The sequence below is a fragment of the Eptatretus burgeri genome, chromosome 5, assembly GCF_056783735.1.
Source record: "Eptatretus burgeri isolate ZD-2024b chromosome 5, Ebu_testis_v1, whole genome shotgun sequence".
In the NCBI taxonomy this organism is placed as follows: Eukaryota; Metazoa; Chordata; class Myxini; order Myxiniformes; family Myxinidae; genus Eptatretus; species Eptatretus burgeri.
This window is the reverse complement of record NC_140965.1, coordinates 121748002-121770140: the sequence shown is the minus strand read 5'-3', so window position 1 is coordinate 121770140 and position 22139 is coordinate 121748002. Positions and strand designations below refer to the sequence as shown.

At 43.3% G+C, this 22139-nt stretch overlaps 1 protein-coding gene across 5 annotated transcripts in view; it reads right to left on the bottom strand.

Annotated features, from left to right (window-relative positions):
• Positions 1-3895: 3895 nt before the first annotated feature.
• Positions 3896-22139, bottom strand: part of PALD1 (phosphatase domain containing paladin 1) — a 175744-nt gene continuing 157500 nt past the window's right edge. Inside the window, exons 17-20 of one of the 5 annotated variants that reach the window (XM_085883513.1) lie at positions 17561-17638; positions 15183-15323; positions 13024-13179; positions 3898-6966 (exon numbers count right to left, since the gene is read on the bottom strand). In XM_085883513.1, the coding sequence (XP_085739639.1) occupies positions 6817-6966; positions 13024-13179; positions 15183-15323; positions 17561-17638 (525 nt within the window). In that variant the 3' untranslated portion in view covers positions 3898-6816. Of the gene's footprint in view, positions 6967-13023; positions 13180-15182; positions 15324-17560; positions 17653-22139 lie in introns of those variants that run through there. The other 4 variants (XM_085883511.1, XM_085883512.1, XR_015058752.1 and 1 more) reach the window with 4 other exon arrangements.

The following is a 22139-nucleotide window of genomic DNA, read 5'->3' as shown; positions in this document are numbered from 1 at the left end:
AGGGCTACGTCGCTGCTGGTCCGACTGGAAAATGAGTGGGTAAAAGACCGACACCGAGAATGAGAGGATGAGAAAGGTCGACCTTCTGGCTCGTCAAGTTGTGGGAGGAGATACCATCGGACATCATCAAGTGAGCATTTCTGAAATGCTGCTTCTCCAACAACATGGACGGCACAGAGGACGACATCATTCGGGAGGAGGAGGCTGCAAATGATGGTGACAGTGACGTGGACTTGCTCGATGCTGATTCGGACAAGCAGTTACGTGCCTTCTTCAATGAGGAAGGCATTGACGAGGACTTCCTCGGCTTTAGCTGAGAAGCTTCATCAAACTCAAACGGCCCTTTTCAGGGCCACAAGTCCACAATAAATATGTATTATACCGGTCTGAATCACTTTCTTTCTTTTTATAGCAACAAAAAAAATCCTCTGTGATATTAAAAAATAATGTGGTGTGTACCCCGATGTGTACCCCGGTCAGAATAGGTACACCGTATCCCTGCGTGTCGTAAAAGGCGACTAAAAGGGTTGGCGTCAGGAAGGGCATCCGGCCATAAAAACATCGCCTCAAAAGGAAACCATGATAAGTACAACTGATGGGCAGGGTACAGCCCGAAGTACCCCGTGGGGGTCCTCACCCCCTCTTGTTAAAACTCAAGGTGGGGAACCCAATCGAAGCAAGGGAGGAAATTTTTCCATTTATGATGACCAATCGTCTGATGCCCCACGTGGAGATCGGTTTCTGAGGTTTGGTACATAGAATGTAGGGACAATGACAGGGAGATCTGGAGAAGTGGTTGAAACATTGGTCAGAAGAAGAGTGGACATATGTTGTGTGCAGGAGACACGGTGGAAGGGAAGTGGTGTGAGAATGGTGAAGGGAAGGCAGGGGCAGAAGTACAAGTTTATGTGGCACGGGTGCCCGGAAGGCGTGCATGGTGTTGGTGTAATGTTTTCTGAGGAGTTTGTAGACAGTGTAGTGAGTGTGACTCGAGTGACTGAAAGGTTGATGATGGTGAGAATTGTGATCGGAAATCTCTTGGTGAACGTCATCTCGGGATATTCCCCGCAGGTCGGTCGAAGCGATGAACAGAAGAACATGTTCTGGTGTGCGATGGAGAAGTTGATGGAAAATGTGAAAGATGAGGAAGTTGTTGTGGTTGGAGGAGACTTGAATGGACCTGTGGGAAGGAGTCCAGACGGTTTTGAGGGAGTCCATGGGGGTTATGGATATGGTGTGAGAAATGGAGAAGGTGAAAGGATCTTGGAGTTTGCTGATGGAGCTGATTTGTTGATCTGTAATACTCACTTCCAGAAAGCGGATAATAAGCTTATTACATACACGTCAGGTGGGTTGACGACAACCATTGACTACCTGATGGTGCGTCAGCGAGATAGGGGAAACCTCCGGGACACAAAGGTGATCCCAGGGGAGGAGACTGTTTCGCAGCACCACCTGGTTGTCTGCGATATAAGGGTGAAAGGTGCGCGGAGAATTCGGCGGGTGAAGTACCAACTGAGGATGAAGGTGTGGAGGTTGAAAGAGGCGACAGTGAAGGAAGCATTAAGAGAGGCTGAGTATGGTTGAAGATGATGTGGTTGAGCTTGAAAGTGGTTGGATGTCAATGAAAGATAGTCTATTGGGAGCCGTTGGTGAGGTATGTGGATGGACAAAAGGACCACCGAGGCACTCGGAAACATGGTGGTGGGGTGATGAAGTTGGAAAGACGATTGAAGAGAAGAGGAAGAAGTTCAAGGAATGGCAAAAGGCAAAGGATACGGTGGAAGAAGAGGCTGCACATGAAAGTTATAAGGAAGCCAAGAAGGCTGCAAAGAAAGAGGTTGCAAAGGCGCAGGAGGCCCATTGGAAAATGTTTGGAGAACGCTTGGATTCAGAGGAGGGTAAGAGAGCGGTATTCAGGATTGCAAACAGATAGCGAGAGAGAGATTTGATGTGACGGGGGTGAGTTGCTTGAAGGATGAAGTGGGACAAATTGTTGTGGATTCAGATGGAATTAAAGGAAGATGGAAGAGATATATGGAAAGGCTGTTGAATGTAGAAAATGAATGGGATAGAAACATCGAGAGTAACCCGGTTTTAAGACCACCAGAGAAGATAACTGAGAAGGAAGTTGAGGAAGCCATAAGAGCAATGAAGAGTAGAAAAGCAGGAGGGCCGACGGGAGTTGTGGGAGATATGTTGAAGGCAGCGGGAAGTTGGGGTGTGAAGAGAATGACAGAGATCTGTAATCTGGTGGTGAAAGAAGGCCGCATTCCAGTGGATTGGGAACTGAGTACCCTCGTCCCTCTGTACAAGGGGAAAGGTGACCCTCTGGACTGTGGCTCCTATAGAGCAATAAAGTTATTGGAGCATGGAATGAAGGTATTGGAAAGGGTGTTGGAGAAGAGGATAAGGAAGAAGGTAAAGATTGACGAAATGCAGTTTGGATTTATGCCAGGAAGAGGAACGACAGATGCAATTTTTATTGTAAGGCAGTTGCAGGAGAAGTACATGGAGAAGAGGAAGAAGTTGTTTTTTGGGTTTGTTGATCTGGAGAAAGCATTTGATAGGGTCCCACGTGAAGTAATGGCATGGGCATTGAGGAAGTTAGGAGTGGAGGAATGGTTGATCAGAGTAGTGATGGCCATGTACGAGAGAGCACGCACAGCTGTAAGGACGAAGGATGGGAACAGTGGTGAGTTTGAGGTGAGGGTAGGAGTGCACCAGGGGTCGGTACTAAGTCCACTTCTATTTGTAGTTGTGATGGAGGTGCTGGCTCGGAGGGTAAAGGAGGGTTTACCGTGGGAGCTGCTGTATGCAGATGATCTGGTGTTGATTGCAGAGAGTATGGATGGACTGAAGGAGAAGATGAACAAGTGGAAGGAATGTTTGAAGGTGAATATCGGAAAGACGAAGGTGATGGCAAGTGGTAAAGCATGTGGTGAGGTGGAAAGGACTGGGAAATGGCCGTGTGCTGTGTGCAGGAAGGGTGTCGGAGTGAACTCCATTCAGTGTACAATGTGTGCTGAATGGGTTCATCGAAAATGTAGTGGTGTGAGAGGGTCATTAACCAGTGTGGCAGCTACATTCAAGTGTAAGGTGTGCATCGAGGGAGCAGCAGATGAAGGAATTGTTGAGTTGGATCTTGGAGATGGTGTGAAGCTGGAAGGGGTGAAAACATTTTGCTATCTCGGAGACATGCTGAATGGAGAAGGTGGATCAGACTCTTCGACGGTTGCTGGAGTGAGATGTGCATGGAAGAAGTTTCGGGAACTGAGTGGCGTGCTGACAAAGAGGGGAGTGTCGTTGAAGCTGAAGGGAAAGGTGTATGCTTCATGTGTGAGGAGTACGATGATTTATGGGAGTGAGACATGGGTACTGAACATGGAGCAGCAACAAAGGCTGGAAAGGGTGGAAATGCGAATGGTTCGGTGGATGTGTGGAGTATCGTTGAGAGAGAGGAAGACAAATGATGACTTGCGGAAGATGATGGGAATAGAGTCTGTGATGGAGGTTGTGAAGAGAAACAGGTTGAGATGGTTGGGTCATGTCTTGAGGAAGGATGAAAGTGACTGGGTGAGAGGAGTGTTGGAAATGAGTGTAGTCGGAAGTAGAGGACGGGGAAGACCGAGAAAAACTTGGCTAAATGTGGTGGAAGAGGAAATGTGGGCAAGGGGATTAAGAAGGGGAGATGCAGAAAATAGGGTAAAGTGGAGAAGATTGTCATGGGGCTCGCAATGCTAACCCCTGCTTTAGCGGGGAAAATGGCCTTTAAATGCTTGAGTGTGTGTGTGTGTGTGTGTGTGTGTGTGTGTGTGTGTGTGTGTGTGTGTCGGTGTGTGTGTGTGTGTGTGTGTGTGTGTGTGTGTGTGTGTGTGTGTGTGTGTGTGTGTGTGATATTAAAAAATAAGAAAGAAAAATATAAACTTTTTCGTATCCTCTCCTCTCTCTCTTAAACTTCTTGAAAATGAGAATAAGACTGTGAGATGAAAGTAAGCGGATACGGGGTAAGCATGTTGATACCTCCGTCACTTTGTTCCGTACAAAGTTAATGTACAAACCTATTTCGATCGAGATCAGAAAATTAAATGATCAATATATTCATTCATCTTGAGGGTGAAAAACATGGGTGCGGTTAATACACAGCCGTGGTTTATGCACCAGAAAAAAGGGACATTTTTAAATGTTGTGAAGAAGTTTTAAAGAAGAGAAACGTTTCATTAAATTCGGGGATACTGCAAAGAAGGTGAAGGAATACAAGAGTAGAGATTGGAATAAAAAAAAAAACATTCTTTCCTATTTTGTTGGTTGTATTCCAAGTATTGAGCCGGTTCCTGGTGCTATCAAGGTCTGCAGAGAGGGAACGGGGCTGCTGCCTGCCTGTCTGAATGAAGAGAAATGATATGGCCGAAGGTGGAATCATCAGGAAAGAGGTACCGGCAGGATTTCGTGGGGAATTAGAAACATCATTCATGAAGATGAGGAATAAGACTTGACCCACAACACTACCATGGGGCACTCCAGACTTGATAAAGAGAGGAGAGGAGACCATCCCTTAGGAGCCACACCAGTTAAGGAGTGGAGGAAGTCAGCGGTCCATGACAGCACGTAGCCTTGGATGCAATAAGCAGGGAGTTTGGAGATAGAGGTGGGGTGGGGTTGACAGACTGTATCAAATGTTCGAGATGTGTCAAAATAGACGGCCCTGATATCATGTCTGACAGTGAGGGCTTCCATCCATTGGTGGGAAAGTAGAAGCAGCATGTTCAAGGTTGAATGACCGAGACTGAAGCTGAACTGCTGATCTGAACTCAGACTGTTGGAGAAAAGGAAGGTTTTCATGTCAGTTGCAACGATAGATTCCGTGACATGCTTCTAAATAGAAGGAAGCTAATGGGCCTGCAGTTAAGAGGATCCATTTTAGCATGTAACTAAAATACATAACTATTTTTTGGGGATTTCACTGCTGTTTCATGCCACACGGGGTGGGGATAGAGGTCAAAACAGAAGATTTTTTTTTAACTCAAAATTGATATTGGGTCGGTCATTCCTGGTGGAACTTTTTGCAATCTTTCAACTTGCTTAAGGTGGTAAGCGTGGAGATTTGTGATGGCACATCATCGACTTCACTCTCGTCTGTTGCAGTGATGTTGGCCAACTTCCAGGCAGACAGAAACTTCCTGAGAGAGAATGATCGAATAAACTCAGCAGAAAGGGGATGAGCAAGAGAAGCAAAATATGTTTTTTTTTTAGGACGTGGAATAATGTCATCTGGGCTTGTCACAGAATGAGAGTTGAAGTTTGCCTGAAACTTCTGTACCTTCTCAAGTGGGAAAGACAGTCTCCAAAAGCAGTTGAGTACGAGGTGTCGATGAGGAGTTGAGTCCGCAATATTTGGAAGCAAACACAGAATTGAGGCATCCAGCCTTCTCATGAGTGGAGTTGGCTGTGGTGTCATTTGAAGTGATGGAAGGGATGGATTGGAAGCATTCACCTGATACAAACTCAAGGTGTCACCAGGTCTTTGAGGGAAGAGACAGGTTGAAGAGTTTCGACTTGCGGTTGGTGAGATGTTATTTTCTGGCTTTCCTGAAAGTAAAAGTTTGAACATCCTTTTGGATTATCGGAACAGCACAACCCCTAGTAGTGCATAGCAAAACAACACATCGAGTCTCATAACAGAAACTACTGCACAATCTGAGAACAGGTCATGTGAAGGCAGAGTCTTCTGCATTACCATAACACAGCTGGAGATCTACAATTTGCAGTTAAAATAAAAGATAAGAACACAGTTCTACAACCTTAAGCATCATTATGCCATCCCCGCCTCAATGAGTTCACAGCTATACCGCTGAGGGCTGTGCAATGTTTCTCAAGCCTGCCTGGTGGCGGGTTCACGATGCCATAAACAGAGATAGGAGTATGGATGTGAACATGTTTCACCCTGGTTGGGGATTAGCACAACGTAGTGTCTTTCCCACCTGCTGTGGCTTGAACATCCTTCCAGATGTGTGTGTGTGTGTGTGTGTGTGTGTGTGTGTGTGTGTGTGTGTGTGTGTGTGTGTGTGTGTGTGTGTGTGTGTGTGTGTGTGTGTGTGTGTGTCTGTTGGTATGGATCAATGTGAAAGCAAAAATCTTATCTCCTGCAAAATATCTCTGCGTTTGTTTAAAAATATAATCTGTTTGGTGCTGTGTTCAGTTACAATTTTTAAGAATCAAACACTGTACTTTGGCTGCATGTTCGGTATATGCGTTTATGAAGCTTCACATTAAAACAAATGCTTTGACGGAATGTATAGAGTTTCAAATTGTGAGTTTTCAGAGAAGGTTTCGGCACACCAACGTTACATATGACGCACAATGATGTAGTTTCCACGTAATCAATCAATCTATCTATCTCTATCTCTATCTCTATCTCTATCTCTATCTCTATCTCTATCTCTATCTCTATCTCTATCTCTATCTCTCTCTCTCTCTCTCTCTCTCTCTCTCTCTCTCTGAGTTAGCAATAATAATCATCTGACGACACATCTCGAGCACATGGAATAAGCTTTCTGGCACGTCTGGTGTTTTGGTTTGCTGCAGTATAACAAATGTAGTTTTACAACACAACTCCAAAAGCAGTGAACACAGACATTGGCAATGGTGTAACCACTACACAATAGCAATGATCAACGTCAGTGAATATATTCCGAGGGTTGTTGATCGTGTGCAGACGGGATATTGGAATGAACATAATTATGGCTTTGTTCTGATTGTGTGGTCAAGGTTTCCACCACCACCACCGCAGTTTCTTGTCCGCGTGTCGACCAGGGTTTACATTAGCTGGCCACGGAAGGGCTGGAAGCTGGAAGGAATCTGCTGCCATCGGTAGCGCATCTTGCTCAGCGTGCTGCTCTGAAAATCCTCAAACTCTGGAAAGCCAAGCTCGTCGAATATATCATAGAGCCCGACTCGTGCCGCCACCTAAAAGGCACCACAACACAATACAAGGCATTCACTGAATCCCTGCAAGCATACATATGACTCACATTGACAGTGTTGATTGGAGGGAGTCGACCTGGACACTTACTGTATAAACAAACATGACATATCGGAACAAAGAATGCATCTTCACAGTTGAACACAAAATGTAATACTGCCAACCAAGAACAATGCACCAGGAATGATGCATCACCCACAATTCCATGCACACATTACAAGAATTCTTTCTTGAGTGTCAGAAATGTTTCGGAACATCAATGAAATGTTGAAATATAAGCACAATAGGTTCAAACTAACACACACACACACACACACACACACACACACACACACACACACACACACACACACACACACACACACACACACACACACACACACACACACACACACACACACACACACACACACACACACACACACACACACACACACACACACACACACACACACACCTAATTGGACAGAGAGTGTTGTGAACCAGAGATTCGTGAAAATGATCTTTGTATTAAATTGATCTTCACCAAAGCTGTTTGGGTTATTTTAACGAGGTTCATGGTCATCATGCCCTCTCATAAAGTCACACCACCGATGAATACGAAATGAAACCTCGTATCTCGTGCCAGCCGCACTGGGGAACGATCCAATGATCACGTGGATTTGCCTCCTGCCAGTTTACCTGGATTTCACACTCAAAGGTGATACATTGTCCATCATGCAGGTGTTCCTTGTTATATTCATTCTGCCTGATGCAATATCCTCATCTCGAACTTCCATGCAAAGTATATGATGTAATCTTTTGTGTTTTCTTTCCCTTAAATCTATTAGATATTTTCAAGCATTACATTCGGATTTCGCCATCATGTGGCGTTTGTTTTTTTTATTTTATGGGCAGCACCAGCCAGTGTCCATCTCTACTTTGGGCAAAGAAAGATCAGAAATTTGGAAATAATTAACCAGTGCCAGTCCACAATGACATTCCCTTTTCGGAAGTTGACGAGGGATATCGTTTTCGTGTCCATAAGTTTGTGTTGGCACACGAAGCAGCCTGCTGAATGTCCACTTCTGAAATCGTGCATTCTCCGCATATGATGCGACGTCCTGCCCGATAAGAAGTTTGTAACCGAATCCTTTCCCATCAGGAATCGAACCCAAACCAGGCGTTTCAAAGGCGAGTCTGACACCTATGAACAATCCGTACGATGTACAGTAGGTTTTTTGTCAAACTTGAGAAATGGAACGTGTGCTCTGCTCTCCCATCACAAGCACCTCTGTGATTTGGCAGCAGCTGTGCCTGATCTTTGTGTGCAGAGGGAATGAATGCTGCATCTGATGGAATGTTGGACATTTGCCTTGAACTCTTGTGATGAACACAAACGTTTCAGCTGCTGCTTTATTTTGTTTAAACTTGGCAAGCGGTGAGGAGATCCTCAACCTTCATCCATCATAATGACTCGGTTTTCCCATGCAGCACACAATTCAAAAATTCAGAATTGTTCTTAATTTGGGACTAAATTAATCCAAGCGTTTTGCGCACATACGCACGTACGCACGCACACATGCACGCACGCACGCACACTTTGTCCTGTGTCTCTCCTTCAAGTACTCAATATCATTCCATCACCCAGAGAAGTCTGTTGCACATTTTATGAACATTTTGATCAATCTCCCAGATTTGAATCCCGTGGACTGTGCACCTTGACGTGTTCATCGATGACGAACGTCCTTGCTCTCCTAACTGCGTCAGTACATTGATGTTTCCGATCGTCCTTGTCTTTCATTGGATGTGCAACCTTTACACACGATTCTAAGAAACTCTAAAAAGCAAGGGATTTGTCTTTTCTTTCCTTTCCATCACCATTGGTGTAAATATAGAAAGGTTAACACATACATTTTCTCATACATCATGTGTTCTCTTTTTCCAAAAGTATTGGGACAGCACGTCTAAAGGAAATAAATCCTCCTTAAGTGAGACACAATATTTTTCCCACACCGTTTTGTGAAGCTTTGTAAAAGGTATTCCTTCTCTTCTTCCTCTGCTTCCTCTTTTTATTTTGTGTGTTCACATGGTCGTGGGTGGCATCATTTGCTCGGGCTACAGCTTTTCTGCTCGCCTGGGAGGATGGCCTCGAGATACACACACTCGCCTTTAAGCAGTCGAGCTTAGGTTCGAATCCCAACCCAGCTTTAATCAGTCGTCCCGGTGATTCATCAATGCGTGTACCCTCCCTCGGATGGACGTTAAACTGGGTGTCCCATCTGCTGGCATTACTTGGGGGATCTTATGATTTTCCCTCTCAGACATGATGTAAAATATAAAAACATAAAAAGACAAGCAGGACACCATGATGTCCTTCATGAAGAGTAACCTACAGGGGCACTGCATCAGTGGCACACAGTTGTCCCCTCAGCCAATGGTGCTACTCGCAGTAGTGCGCTGCATACCAAAAGATGAAGAAGCTTTGCCACTAATGCAGTGCTCCTGAAGGTTAGAACACAAATTTGGAATTTCTCCCATAGTGCTGACAAGTGGTGATAGCTTGTCTACTTTTTGTGTCGGACACTATGGAATTTTTTTAACGTCCACCAACTGATGCCAGTAGACATGAGACCCTCAGTTTACCATGCATCCGTGATCCGTGGTAAAGCATACACACTGATCCCTTGTCCTGCCTGCAAAACACCGCGATGGCAATTTATTGCTCGAGATTCACAGCCAGGCTCGACAGTTCGGAGATGTGTGTGCACACCTGAAGACTATCCTATCAGCTGAAAAAGGTATTGAAAATAAGTTGAACTGAACATGTCACAGCTGCCTGGCTTTCAATGTGGAATTGGTTATTTGGTATCAAATGTTTGCTACATTTCCTTCACATCGGACCTTCCAAAATCAACTGTGACTCATGTCCAAAGATAAAAGACAACAGGTCAGGACAATATTTTCATAATGACATATCGAGGCAGATTTAAATCTGAAATGTGTTAAGAGCCAATGTTATTTGTGATATATGCCATAATTGTATACAAAATGTTCAGTGATGAGGCCTGAGCTATGCTTGTTGCAAAAAGGAAGATAAACACACGATTATAAATCCAACTAATGGTTTTGCATTAACAACTCTGCATCACTCTGGCTTCGATGTGACAGAGAGGAAACCTGTCTTGGAATTATACTCGATGTCATTCTAGACACGTCACCTTGTTGGAAATGGTCACAACTTGTCGTGGGTGAGCTACCACTCCTTGAATTAGTTTGAGATTTGCATACAATAAGGTGAATATCTTCCTCTTGTCCCAAAACCTTTTTCCAATACAATGCATAAAAGCGTGTTTGTCAGTTTATAGCTCGATCTGGCCAGTAAGCATTGCTTGTGGTATTTGTGGATAAGCATTAGTAAATGCCGATGCATGAACAACTGAAACTGATGGTTGCATGTTATAATTTGTTGCAGCATGAATCGGTGAATTGTAAATTGCTTGATGTAATGAGCTAATTTTGATGTGGATGGCAGTACTGTCTTGTAAACTGGCTGCTAAGATTCCTGAAGATTCTGGAACGTTCTGAGATGAAGGTTCCAGTATAGACAAGAAGCGCATTTGCTGGAAGGCACGGGATCATTCTGTTACGATATAAACCCGCGAGAGGGAGGTGTAGAGAGATGGATGACATGTGACGAGACGTGTGTTTCGATCGTCCCCATGCTTGATTTAACTCCGATGAGTGAACGAGGTGTTAATGTCCAGAGTGTTGATTATAAACAGGTTGACTAAAACTCATTAAGATTGTGTATCAGGAAAGAATTCCTTTTTTCTCTTCAATCATTCTGAACAGGCCAGCACACGAGAGAGAACAACATGACGTCAGTCGATATTTGGACAGCCTTGATGGACACTGCAAGAACATCGAGTGAGAAAAACGTGACAGGACTCAATCGTTCGACAGCTCCGGAGGATGAGGTGAACACGCATGAGTTGAGCCAGTAGGACAGGAATGCTGCTCAGAAACAGCTCAACGTGGGAATCGGAATTGGACATTGTATGTAATGGTGAAATTCTTCATTTGACTGTGTCTGTTGATTTGAAAGACAAGTTTCACAAATGTTGCGCTGTTGATGTGGTAACTGTAGCATCACAGAAATCATAGACCCCAACTGACAAAGATCCATTCGATTGGTAGCCAACCTGTATGATCGTTAATACTCATGGAGCGTAAACCTTGGATTGAAGTCATTAGAGAATGAGCTGGATTCGGTACCACAAACAACATACATACACTAAAGGGAAGGAAACCCCAAAGGTGTACTGTACGGAGATACCGACAATGTTTAGATTCCATGCAGTGGCTCCCAACCTTTTGATAGTTTTGCCTCCTTCCTTAATTACAAACTCTACATTTGCCATTCATACAGCAGACAACTTTATCTCGAGTTCAATACCAACTCATGGCCCCAACATTCTTGGCAAGGAGATCGATATATCACAAAAACACACACACACTCTCTTGTGCATCCTTTGTGGCTGCTGCTTGCATCATTGGTTTGCGACACAGCTATACCGCTGATGCAGTGCCCTGATTACCAGAATCATCCCTTGTAACCATACTCGGTACAGAGCGTTGGTGCTGCCAAAGTAGTCTCCTAAGCTATTGGGCACAATCCTGGGTGGGTCACCACTCTCACGTAGGACACTCGAATGGCTCAATCATCCCAGTAAGCTAGTACTCATTTTGCCAACCTTGGAAGGATGACAAGCTGTCAACCCCACCTGCTGTTAATTCAGTGGCCAACGGGGCTCAAACTCGGGGCCCTATGATCCCAAACCAGCCACCCTAACTGCAAAGCTAACTTCAGGCTTACATATCACAAACAAAGAGCTGAAAGCTTTAGCCAAGATGACAAGGTCCTGCAGTTTGTGTGATTTTCAGCTTGGCATGCCTAGATACAGGAATAAATATTCATAGATTTGTGCATGCGACTTAATGTTTCTAAATATTTACATGAGGAGGTGGGGAAGGTCCATAGCTCGACCGTGGTAAGTTTAACATGATTGCTGTGTTTTGAGTATGCTGCATTGCCATGTATCAGGAACCTGTCAGAGTAAGTCGTTTTGTGACATGTGATGCCGAACCAGCAAATGTAATTTATAGTCAGGGTACTATTGTAAGCGTAAATACTTCTTGTTGGCAGGCAGGGCCACGTAAGCTTGGTGTTGGCTTCCATAGTTGAGGTGGCTGGATTATGATCTTCGGGGTCTTGAGTTGGAGTCCCGTTGAACGATTAAATAATACGAGGTGGGTTGATTCAGCCTGTCATCCTTCCGAGGTCGGCAAAATGAGTACCAGCTTACTGGGAATGGGGGGCACTGAATCAGCGGCACAGCTGCACTCCCAGAAATTATGCAACTAGCAGCCACAAGCTGCATATAAAATAAATTATAATTGATACCGTGTTTCACACAAACTTCATCAACCTTAGTTTTTGGATTTCTCCAACATTTAGGATTTCCATCTTCTTCTAATCTTTTATCCAAGTTTGTTACCGGTCCACAGAAAGAATAACCCAGAAGGTGGTTGATACCTCGTTTACCCAGGTATCCCATTTGTTGTAAATTCACTTCCTGATAAAAACTTTCGCATGTCACCACCAGTTTTATTTTTAGAGATTAAGTTGCTCTTTTTCGATCCACACGTTGACCACATCCCTTTTTTAACAACTATTTTTAATATTAACATACAAGATATTTTGAGTATTAGTTTTATTTTTACATTTGAGAAAAGTAATTGTCGTTGATGCATCAGTCATTCTATTTATTTCGGTGAAATTTTGAAACAGAGTGTGTAAGACTTTTTAACTTTGTCTCTATAATCAGATCATAATTTGTAATTTGTTCCACAGACCAGATTGCCAAGTATCACATGATTTAGTGAGAAATTCACATACACCATTTAACTACTTAAAAACTCCTACTGGGTGGTGATGGTGGTGGTTTGGTAATACCATGTGGAGTTCTCTGCATACAATGAACTATGTATGCACTCACCTCAACCATCCACTGGCTAAAAGGTTTATCCCATGCAAGTGGCTTCTCCAAGAACAGGTAAGTATTGAAGAGTATCAGGAGAATGTATCGCTCCAAGAATTGGAGGCTCTGCAGCTTCAACATCTCTGCTTCAGCCTCACTCTTTGCTGATCTTATCTGAAATGCAACCAACAAAGGTAACCATGAATATCCTCAAATTATCAACATTGATCTACCATTTAGGATCATTACTGCAGGAAGATGCCTTCAAGATCTCAACGTGATTGAAACAAATCTCAAAAGAAATAGACATACACTACCAGTCAAAAGTTTTAGAACATCCCCATTTTTCCAGTTTTTACTGAAATGTATGCAGTTCAAGTCCAGTGAATAACCTGAAATGGTACAGAGCTAAGTGGTAAACTGCCAGAGGTTAAAAAAAAGTTTAGGTTTCCAAAAACTGAAAAATAATGTCAATTTCAGAGTTAACAAAGGCCCTTTTCAGGGAACAAGTAATGGGTTAGCAACTGCGGCTGTTCTGCAGCAATAGAGTAAATTAAGCCTTGAAAGTTGATGCAAACAATTCCTACAGGTGTCCCAACTTTTGTTGATAAGTTGCAAACCCTCTGTCTGTATAAAAGCAGTGTTGGAACAGACTGTGTTGCTCCACCCTCTGAAGCATTATTTGGCCAATATTGAACTGCAGGAAGTAGTGTATTGCTGTCATAATGGCAAGAAAAAGACAATTAACAAAGGAAGACAGACAGACCATTATCACCCTTAAAAGTGTAGGTCTTTCCTTTAGATAAATTGCAAAGTAAGCCAAGATGTCAGTCGGTACAGTTTCCTGCACCATCAAAAGGCACTTGGAAACTGGAGGAAACTGACAGGAAGAGGTCTGACAGACCCAAAGCCACAACACAACCAGAAGACAAGTTTCTGAGAGTCAACAGCTTGCGTGATAGGTGGCTCACAGGACAGCAGCTTCAAGCACAGCTTAACACTGGTCGAAGTAAGCAAGTCTCAGTTTCAACTGTGAAGAGAAGACTTCGAGCTGCAGGTGCGACAGGTCGAGTGGCAGTAAGAAAGCCATTGCTAAGATGGCAAAATAAGAAAAAGAGGCTTGCCTGGGCCATGAAGCACCGCCAGTGGACTACTGAAAACTGGAAGAAGGTCTTATGGACTGATGATTCAAAACTTGAAATCTTCGGTTCATCACGCAGGGTTTTTGTACGCTGTCGAGTCGGCGAAAGGATGGTTCCTCAGTGTGTGACACCAACTGTCAAACATGGAGGAGGAAGCGTGATGATCTGTGGCTCTTTTGCTGGATCCAGAGTCGGCAACTTGCACAGAGTGGCTGGCACCCTGAACCAAAAGGGCTACCACAGCATTTTGCAGCACCATGCAATATCCTCTGATCTCCGCCTAGTTGGTTAGGGGTTCATCCTACAGCAAGATAACGACCCTAAACATACCTCCAGGAAATGTCTGAATTACCTTCGAAGAAAATAACAAGATGTTAGGCTTCAAATAATGGAATGACCAGCACAGTCTCCAGACTTAAACCCCATCGAGCTGATTTGGGGTGAACTGGACAGAAGGGTGAAAGCAAAGCAACCTCCAAGTGCAACACATTTGTGGGAACTTCTGCAACAGTGTTGGGAAGAACTTTCCAAACAATATTTGATTTCCATTGCAGAAAGAATGCCACAAATATGTTCGGTTGTTGTATTTGCAAAAGGTGGCAACTTTGATGGGTCAAAAGTTTAGATTAAATTTTGTTCAACAAAACGATTCCATGATTTCTTTTTATCTGGAATTGTTTATTTGTTCTCTGCTATAATTTCAGAGTACATTGAAACATTAAACTGCTTAAATATCAGTAAAAACTGGAAAAATGGGGGTTCTAAAACTTTTGACTGGTTGTGTATATGCAGTATAGTATTGTTTTTTTTTTTTTAATGAAACCACAAAATTAACACTTCACCATATTTTCGAAATACAAATGTAATGTAAGCATGGTTTCGTTTCCAAAATAAATTCATGGAAAACCATTATGGATGATGTGTAAACCATAGAATATAAAAAGGATGAAAATATAATTGAACAAGAAAAAGAATGCAGTGTGCTGCACATGAATTAAATGAATGTTGATGAACAAGATGTATCGAGATTCATACCTGCCTGTAGGTGCTGATAATAATTTCACGAAGGTGATAGTGCATCGGGGTCATGGTCTCGCTAACAGAATCCAAAGCCTCATCAACCTCTCGCTTCCTGGCCTGGCCAGCAGGCAGCACCCTCACCACAGACTGCACCACCTGTTCTTAGTGGTAGATAAACAGTTAACATTCAGGAAGAGGACAACACAAATACATATTTCTAAAAAGATGACAAGATATTTGGGGTCACAAGACAGCTATTTGCTGTCTATATTTGTAAACTATTTGCCAAGACATTTGGGACCACAAGATAGCTTCATCTGGAATAAAAATCAATGAAAAATATAAATTCCAACCCTCTCATGGGGTGGATCTGGTACATATAAATGGAAGTGGGAAACAAACAGTTAGAACTAGTGCTGAAGTCAATAAAGAAGTTTAAATTTTGAAATTTGGTTCAGATCAAGAGATTCTAGAGCTTATGGCATGTGCAGAAATGAAATAAAGCCACGAACGCTGGCGTCTCTGGGCATTTATAAGCATGACAATGCATCCAGCAATTCATAAGTTTGAAGAGGAGGTATTCGATGGTATGAGTGAGGAAAGTGAAAAAACAAAAATTTGAGCACTTTATCATGAGGAAACCATTGTGGCCTGTTCCAAGTCCAGACATTGTTGGGCAGGCTGAACAAAATGTCGAATTACGACCCAAGCAAGCTGACAGGGGCTGATGCATTGATAAACGATAATTCAATAAGGCCATTGATTGTCTTCAAAAGAGGTGTTTACATTAACCTAAACACCCAGTTTTCATTCATGCACTCTTGTGGAGTTCTCATTGTATGCATGCAAAGTTTGGGGCTGCTAGGTTTCATTGTTTTGGAGTTATGGAGGAGATGGACAGATGGATGAATGGACTGACGGACACAAACTGACATTTATTAGTATAGATGGAAACACGTACTGAGAAAAGCTTTTGTGAATTCTGTGAGTAGACATCTCCATATTAAGTACTTAAAGTGCATAAGAGGTCATTTATCATTGAAATTTCATCATATCATAGCACAAAAGAAATCATAAAAGCAATCCTGGCACGTTGTGTGCTCAATTATGTATCCGTCCTTATTGCACAGAATTATTAGCCCCTGTTGGACTTAGTCCCAAATGGGGGCTGATGGATTTGGTCTCGATTTTTGTGTTTCCATGAATGTGTGCGTGCATCCGCAACCATATCTCTGACATGTATGAACTGATTTTATTTGTACTTGGCACAAAGACAACACATGATGGTATACATATGACTTCATTTTGTTTCGCGATGTGATCAAAGATGGCCGACTGGTGGCCATTTTAGTTATACATAAATATGGGATAGCTCGCCCTTTAACTTCGTACATCAAAAGTACTAAAACAATGGGGGCGATGACATTTTATGTCTATTTTACTTGTTTCATATCATTTTGGGGTTTTGAGTAAAAGCCAATCTTATATCAGTGAGAATGACTTTGTGAAGGTTGAAAAAGTACAATGCAGTTTAATTATCAATTTTGTTTGTCTTTGAAGTTATCAGTAGTTAATAGATTGTATAACATTGAAAGGTCAAACACCTGAAACCACAATAAACCATTCCTTTAGCATCAAACTATCCAATCTTTTTAAAAATCACTTTGGGGGAATTTAATGGAAGCTTTTAAAATAATTTCAGTTAAGCAGTTTGATAACTGGGTATAATATTCTAACATTGGTAAGGTGTTATAATTTTTGTGTCAGCACCTTCAGAAACATAATAATAACAATAATAATGGAAATAATAAAACAATATACAGTAGTCACACATTATATTAACAACAAGGTTATTGAAACTAATCAAATTCATGAAGAATATTAAATGTGAGTCCTCTGTAAGGGTCTGGTGGTGGCTTAGTAGTAAGAACACCAATAGGTTGTGGGAATGACACAGCAGATCATGTCATGTGTTCAAATACAGCTGATGGCAAAATTATTTGGAATTTGGGTTCTATGGTTCTGTAAGCTGAGATAGTCTTAGAAAAATTACAAAACTGAAAACATATCATCAGTAAAAAACTGACGAGTTCACTAACAACCATCAGGGAGGAGGTAATCTGCCGACTTCACTTGGTCTGGTCTGCCAGTGATGCCAGTGCACACACTTGGATGCCCTTAATGAAACTTGTGATGGGTATTACAACAATACCTACTGCATGAAAAAGGAAGCTACACCCAATAACTCTTTCAGAATAATCAGAAAGGCAGTCAAATTTACAAAACACATGGTATTATTGCAACATACAGCTGTCCAAAGCCCTGAGAGCAATCATGAAGGAGGAGTTCAAAAAGCTGCATTTTTAAAATAGTATGGTTGGTGGCATTCTCACCTCGAACTCCCCTTTGGAATATCTACAGTCAGGAACACGGATGTTAAGGTCCACATCTTGGCTGTCAGCTGGGAAACCCTGCAAGCAGTATACTGTTGTTGCATGGAAGTGAATAAAAAGAAAATTGGTGTGAAATCGTTCACAAAACCATTTTTGTTGTTCATGTACTTTTGATTTTGAAAAACAAAATTTCTTTCCAAATGCAGTAACTGATAAATGACGATCTAAGAGGGCCGATTTAGAATGTTACGATTCAAAAAATTCACAGAGGTAGGATGCAGAGGCAGGTGCTATGTTAGTTTACCGGTGGGTTCAAAACTGAGTAAGCACACCAGTTTTCAGTGGGTCAGTTAAGCTGATCTCATGTCTGCTGTCACATTCATTCATGAACATTGTAGATTCGCAGTGTCAGGAATTGAGAATTGAGCATTTTGGCAAAATTCAAAATGCATAAGCAGGGATAAATTGAGAAAATTTAAAGCGATTAAAAGAAAGTGTCAGGAAAGGAAAGAGAAGGTTCGGTAATGCAACGTGGAAAAAGGAGAGGTGAGGTTGAGGGGAGACAGAAGTCAGAGAAGGGAAGTGGCCTATATAGGTTGACAATAGTGGGTAATGGTCAAAATTCCAACAAATTTTGTGTTCCTTCATCCAGTCCCAAGCACCTGGAAAGATGAATGAAACAATAGCAGACAAAATTTCTAATTCTGGAATTCCAGTCAGACATGCACTGGCTTTGTAAAGTTTATCATTGTTTATCTTTATATTACCTCCTCCAATTTATCTTGTCCCTTCTTTAACTCCTCTCTCATCCCATTTCCTTTGAGTTCTTTACTTAACTCCTTTTGTTCTCATTTAAATCCCACTATTTTCTTTGATAACCCTTTCACCTCCCCATGGATGGCCGCTAGCTCCGCCTTTACAACACAACAGCTTCGTGTTGCCCACATTAATTTTTGCCATCATGTGTGCTTGCATAACTATTATATCGGGGCTAACCCCCCCCCCCACCCCCCGCTGCTGCAGTGGGCAGGGAAGAAGACGCCACAGAATCCTTTTGTGGTCCCTCCACCTCCATGTCAATTTGGGTTGCAGTGTCATCTAGCCAGCTTTGCCCCTTCTGGTTCCGCTCGTCCTGGCTCAACCTTGTGGTAGTTGGTTCCAGAAAAAAAAAATTCCCAACACAGCTCCGCAATTTCACTTTGAGGTGTGAGAATTCACACCTTGGGTTTGAATGCTGAAATAAATGATATCTGTGTCAGTGAGTGTCGGTGACGGTCGGGTGCTCACGTCCCGCTCCTGATCACAAATGTTATGGTCACCGGAATCGGACCAGTGTCCCGATCCCAATCCTGATGAACCAATGTTATGGTAAACCACCGGGTGGAATCAAGGTCAAATCCTCAACCTGCACAATCACCAATTTAGTTACAGATCATCGAAAGAGACCATACGCCATCAGCCGGGAAAGCCAAATAGATCCTTGCTTTGGTTTTCAGCTCAAATGAAAATCTATCGCTTTATCTGGATCATCCTCTAAACAGGATGTAAGGCCCAGTCGTGGCTTGGATGATCCAGCAGTGGTGAATTGAAGCAATTAAATTTAATAAACGGAGGAGCGTAGATTGGAGGAGAGAAAAGCTATTACAGAACTATTACAGAATCAATGTAAGAACTGTACTAGAACAATTTATTAGGTAAAGTTGTGATTCCACTGCACCCATGATAACCCATTCAGCTTAACCATGTACCTTATTCATTCACTCGACGAATACCATGACAAACTGGAGAATTCACAAACAAAGAGAATTCACAAACAAAGATTGCCGCCTCTGCGGCGATGCTTGTTTTCGGCTTTGCGGCCTCAATTACTTGTGTAATTGTGAAAGAACATTTAACGAGGAGATAATATAGGACGGAAGGATCACTATGAAATCTGTCTGGACATAATTCGACACATTGTAATCCTTGTACACAAATACCATATTCTTAGCAAAATACGTAATATTAAAATAACTATATTACGCCATCTGCTTTAACCACCATCACATCCCCGCAACATTGCCCCCTCCTTTCTCTGAGGTTCATCCCAGACCTAAGGGGACAACCTGTTTCTGACACATACACATTCCCCCATATTCTAATCCCACATGTATACATTGTCTCCCAAGTCTACCTGTCGAGATTTTTTTCTGCAGATTCTCCCGCTATGCACATACTTAACAATTCTATCCCCCAACATTCTAAATAAAGAAACAAAGGCTGGAGATGGTCGAAAAGATGGGAGATGCAGGTTGGGGGTAGCAAGCAGGCAAGATAGTCAGCTTTGCTCTCAATCTCCTCACTGCACTATCTCCCAAGATGATCCATTTCCAATCATACTCAGGTTCCCTCAAAGCTATTAAACCCCTCCCGTTTCGTCCAACCCCTCAAGACATTCTTGCCCTTCTAATTCTGGCTCTAATGCTAATCTAAACATGGGAGGGTCGAAGGCACATGGTGCAACTTTGGGGGCTGACATGGTTTGCCCCACAGAACTCACTGGAGAAGCAGCACAAGAGAGGATTCTCCCTTCTCCCTATCAATTTGGGGACACAATGGATCCCACGCACAGGCCAATATTACACTCATCACTGGTGGCTGTGACATCAATAGTGCAAAGGAGAAGTGTTCGTACTCTAACCTAATATTCCAAAAAAACAATGTTGTCCCCCTCAGGTCAGGTCAGATATGGAGCAGCATATATGCGCTGGAGCAGCACGTCGCTGCATCCACTTTCCACTGGTACTCCAGGGGCCTCCATCTGGCCATCCCCCAGGCAGATGCCTGGCCCATCCCCATCTCCTTGAGATGCCGATAAACCTGCTGCAACCACGAGGAATGTGGTCGGCACCGTTAGCCTCCTCCACTCAGGAGGCTCTCTCGAAGAGAGAATCTGGTGAGCAGAATCAGCGTCAGGAAAATGAGCTACATGTCCATTCAGCCGCAGCTGACGACCACCACGTCCGGATACGGTCAATCAATGACCTCTTTCGTGCAAAGCCTGACTGCTCTGGGCGCTGGTGCTCAAGCAGATGGTGGTGAACCTGATCATTAATTATTTCAACAAAGACCTTGCCCAGCACTAAGAGCATCGTCACCCCTCGGTAGTTGTTTCAGGCCTGGCAACCACCCTTCACTTTCCAGATAGGGACAACACGGCCTCTCTTCCAGTTAGTTGGGATGATGTCTGTGTTCCAGACAGAGCACAGAACTGCATGCAACAACATGGATGCAGAATTTCCACCAGCCTTGAGAAGTTCAGCATGGATGCCACAGATCCTTGGAGGTTTACCCCATTTCAATCTGTTTACAGCAGCCTATGTTTCCATAAATGAAGGTGGATCATAGCTGATAGGTGAGTCAGCAAAAGTGATAGTAAAAACCCTGACATCAAAGTCAACAGCTGGTGGATCAGCCTGGTTCAGCCACTCAAAGTAACCGGCCCAGCGGCCTTCACTTCAGACTCCTCTGTCAAGAGCCTACCACCTCCTGCTCCAACTGCAGTAAACCGAGGGATGGGCTTGGAGGAAAACAATGCACAAAATTCCCCTGGAAGCAGGACGAGAATCACTGTACCACAGGTGATGCTCTACCCCTCAAAGATTCCTCGCACATAGGGATCCTTGTCCACCCTTAGTGCATGTACAGTTTTACACCTCAACTCCCTGAACAGCTCAGCTCTGCCATTAAGCCTGGCCCTGCATCTCTGGTCAATGGTATCCAGTGTCCCTTGAGAGACAAAATTCTTCTTCGCCCTATAGTAAGTTCCAAGACATCCACCGGCAACATCCAGCATGGTGGTCTGGAAGGCCCTCCACAACTGTTCAGGATTCCACAAAGCACCCAGATCCCCCAAATCCCCACTCAGCCTGTTCACAAACTCCTCAGCTAACCTTCCATCCTTGAGCTTGCTAACATTCAGCCCTAGGCGGGGATGGTACCATTCTCATGGATTTAAGCTGCAACTTCTGAGTTGCTCCAACAAGCATGTGGTCAGTATTGAGGAACTGAGCACTCTGGAAGACCCTGCAGTTCGGGATCATCCTCCAGTGACCTTCAACCAGCACATGGTCAATCTCCTCTGCCACACAACCAGTGTTGAAATATCGCGTCCCACGATGAGCCTGTGGGTGCTGAAACCATGAACCAGCCACCTTAACTCCATGACTTCTTGTAATGTCAAGAAACTTAGTGCTATTCTGGTTCATATGTTCTGGGAACAACACGTCTCATAACCATCCCTATCAGTTCCAGTCGATGCATTGAAATTCCCTAAGACTAGAAGAGTATCTCGCCTGGGGCACTGATGAAGCACAGACTAGAGCATGGCATAGAATGTGTCCTTCACAATGAGATCACCCACCTCAGTCGGAGCATGTACTGAGACCAGGGAAACACACCCAAGGGGTGATGTTGCCTTCTTGTAATTCTGGCGTATTATAATATGCTCGTTTCTGGCTCTAATAATTCTGGCTCTAAATAATATGCTCATTGACCGGTGTTACCTCAATTATCATTGGAGTCAGCTTATTAAACACAG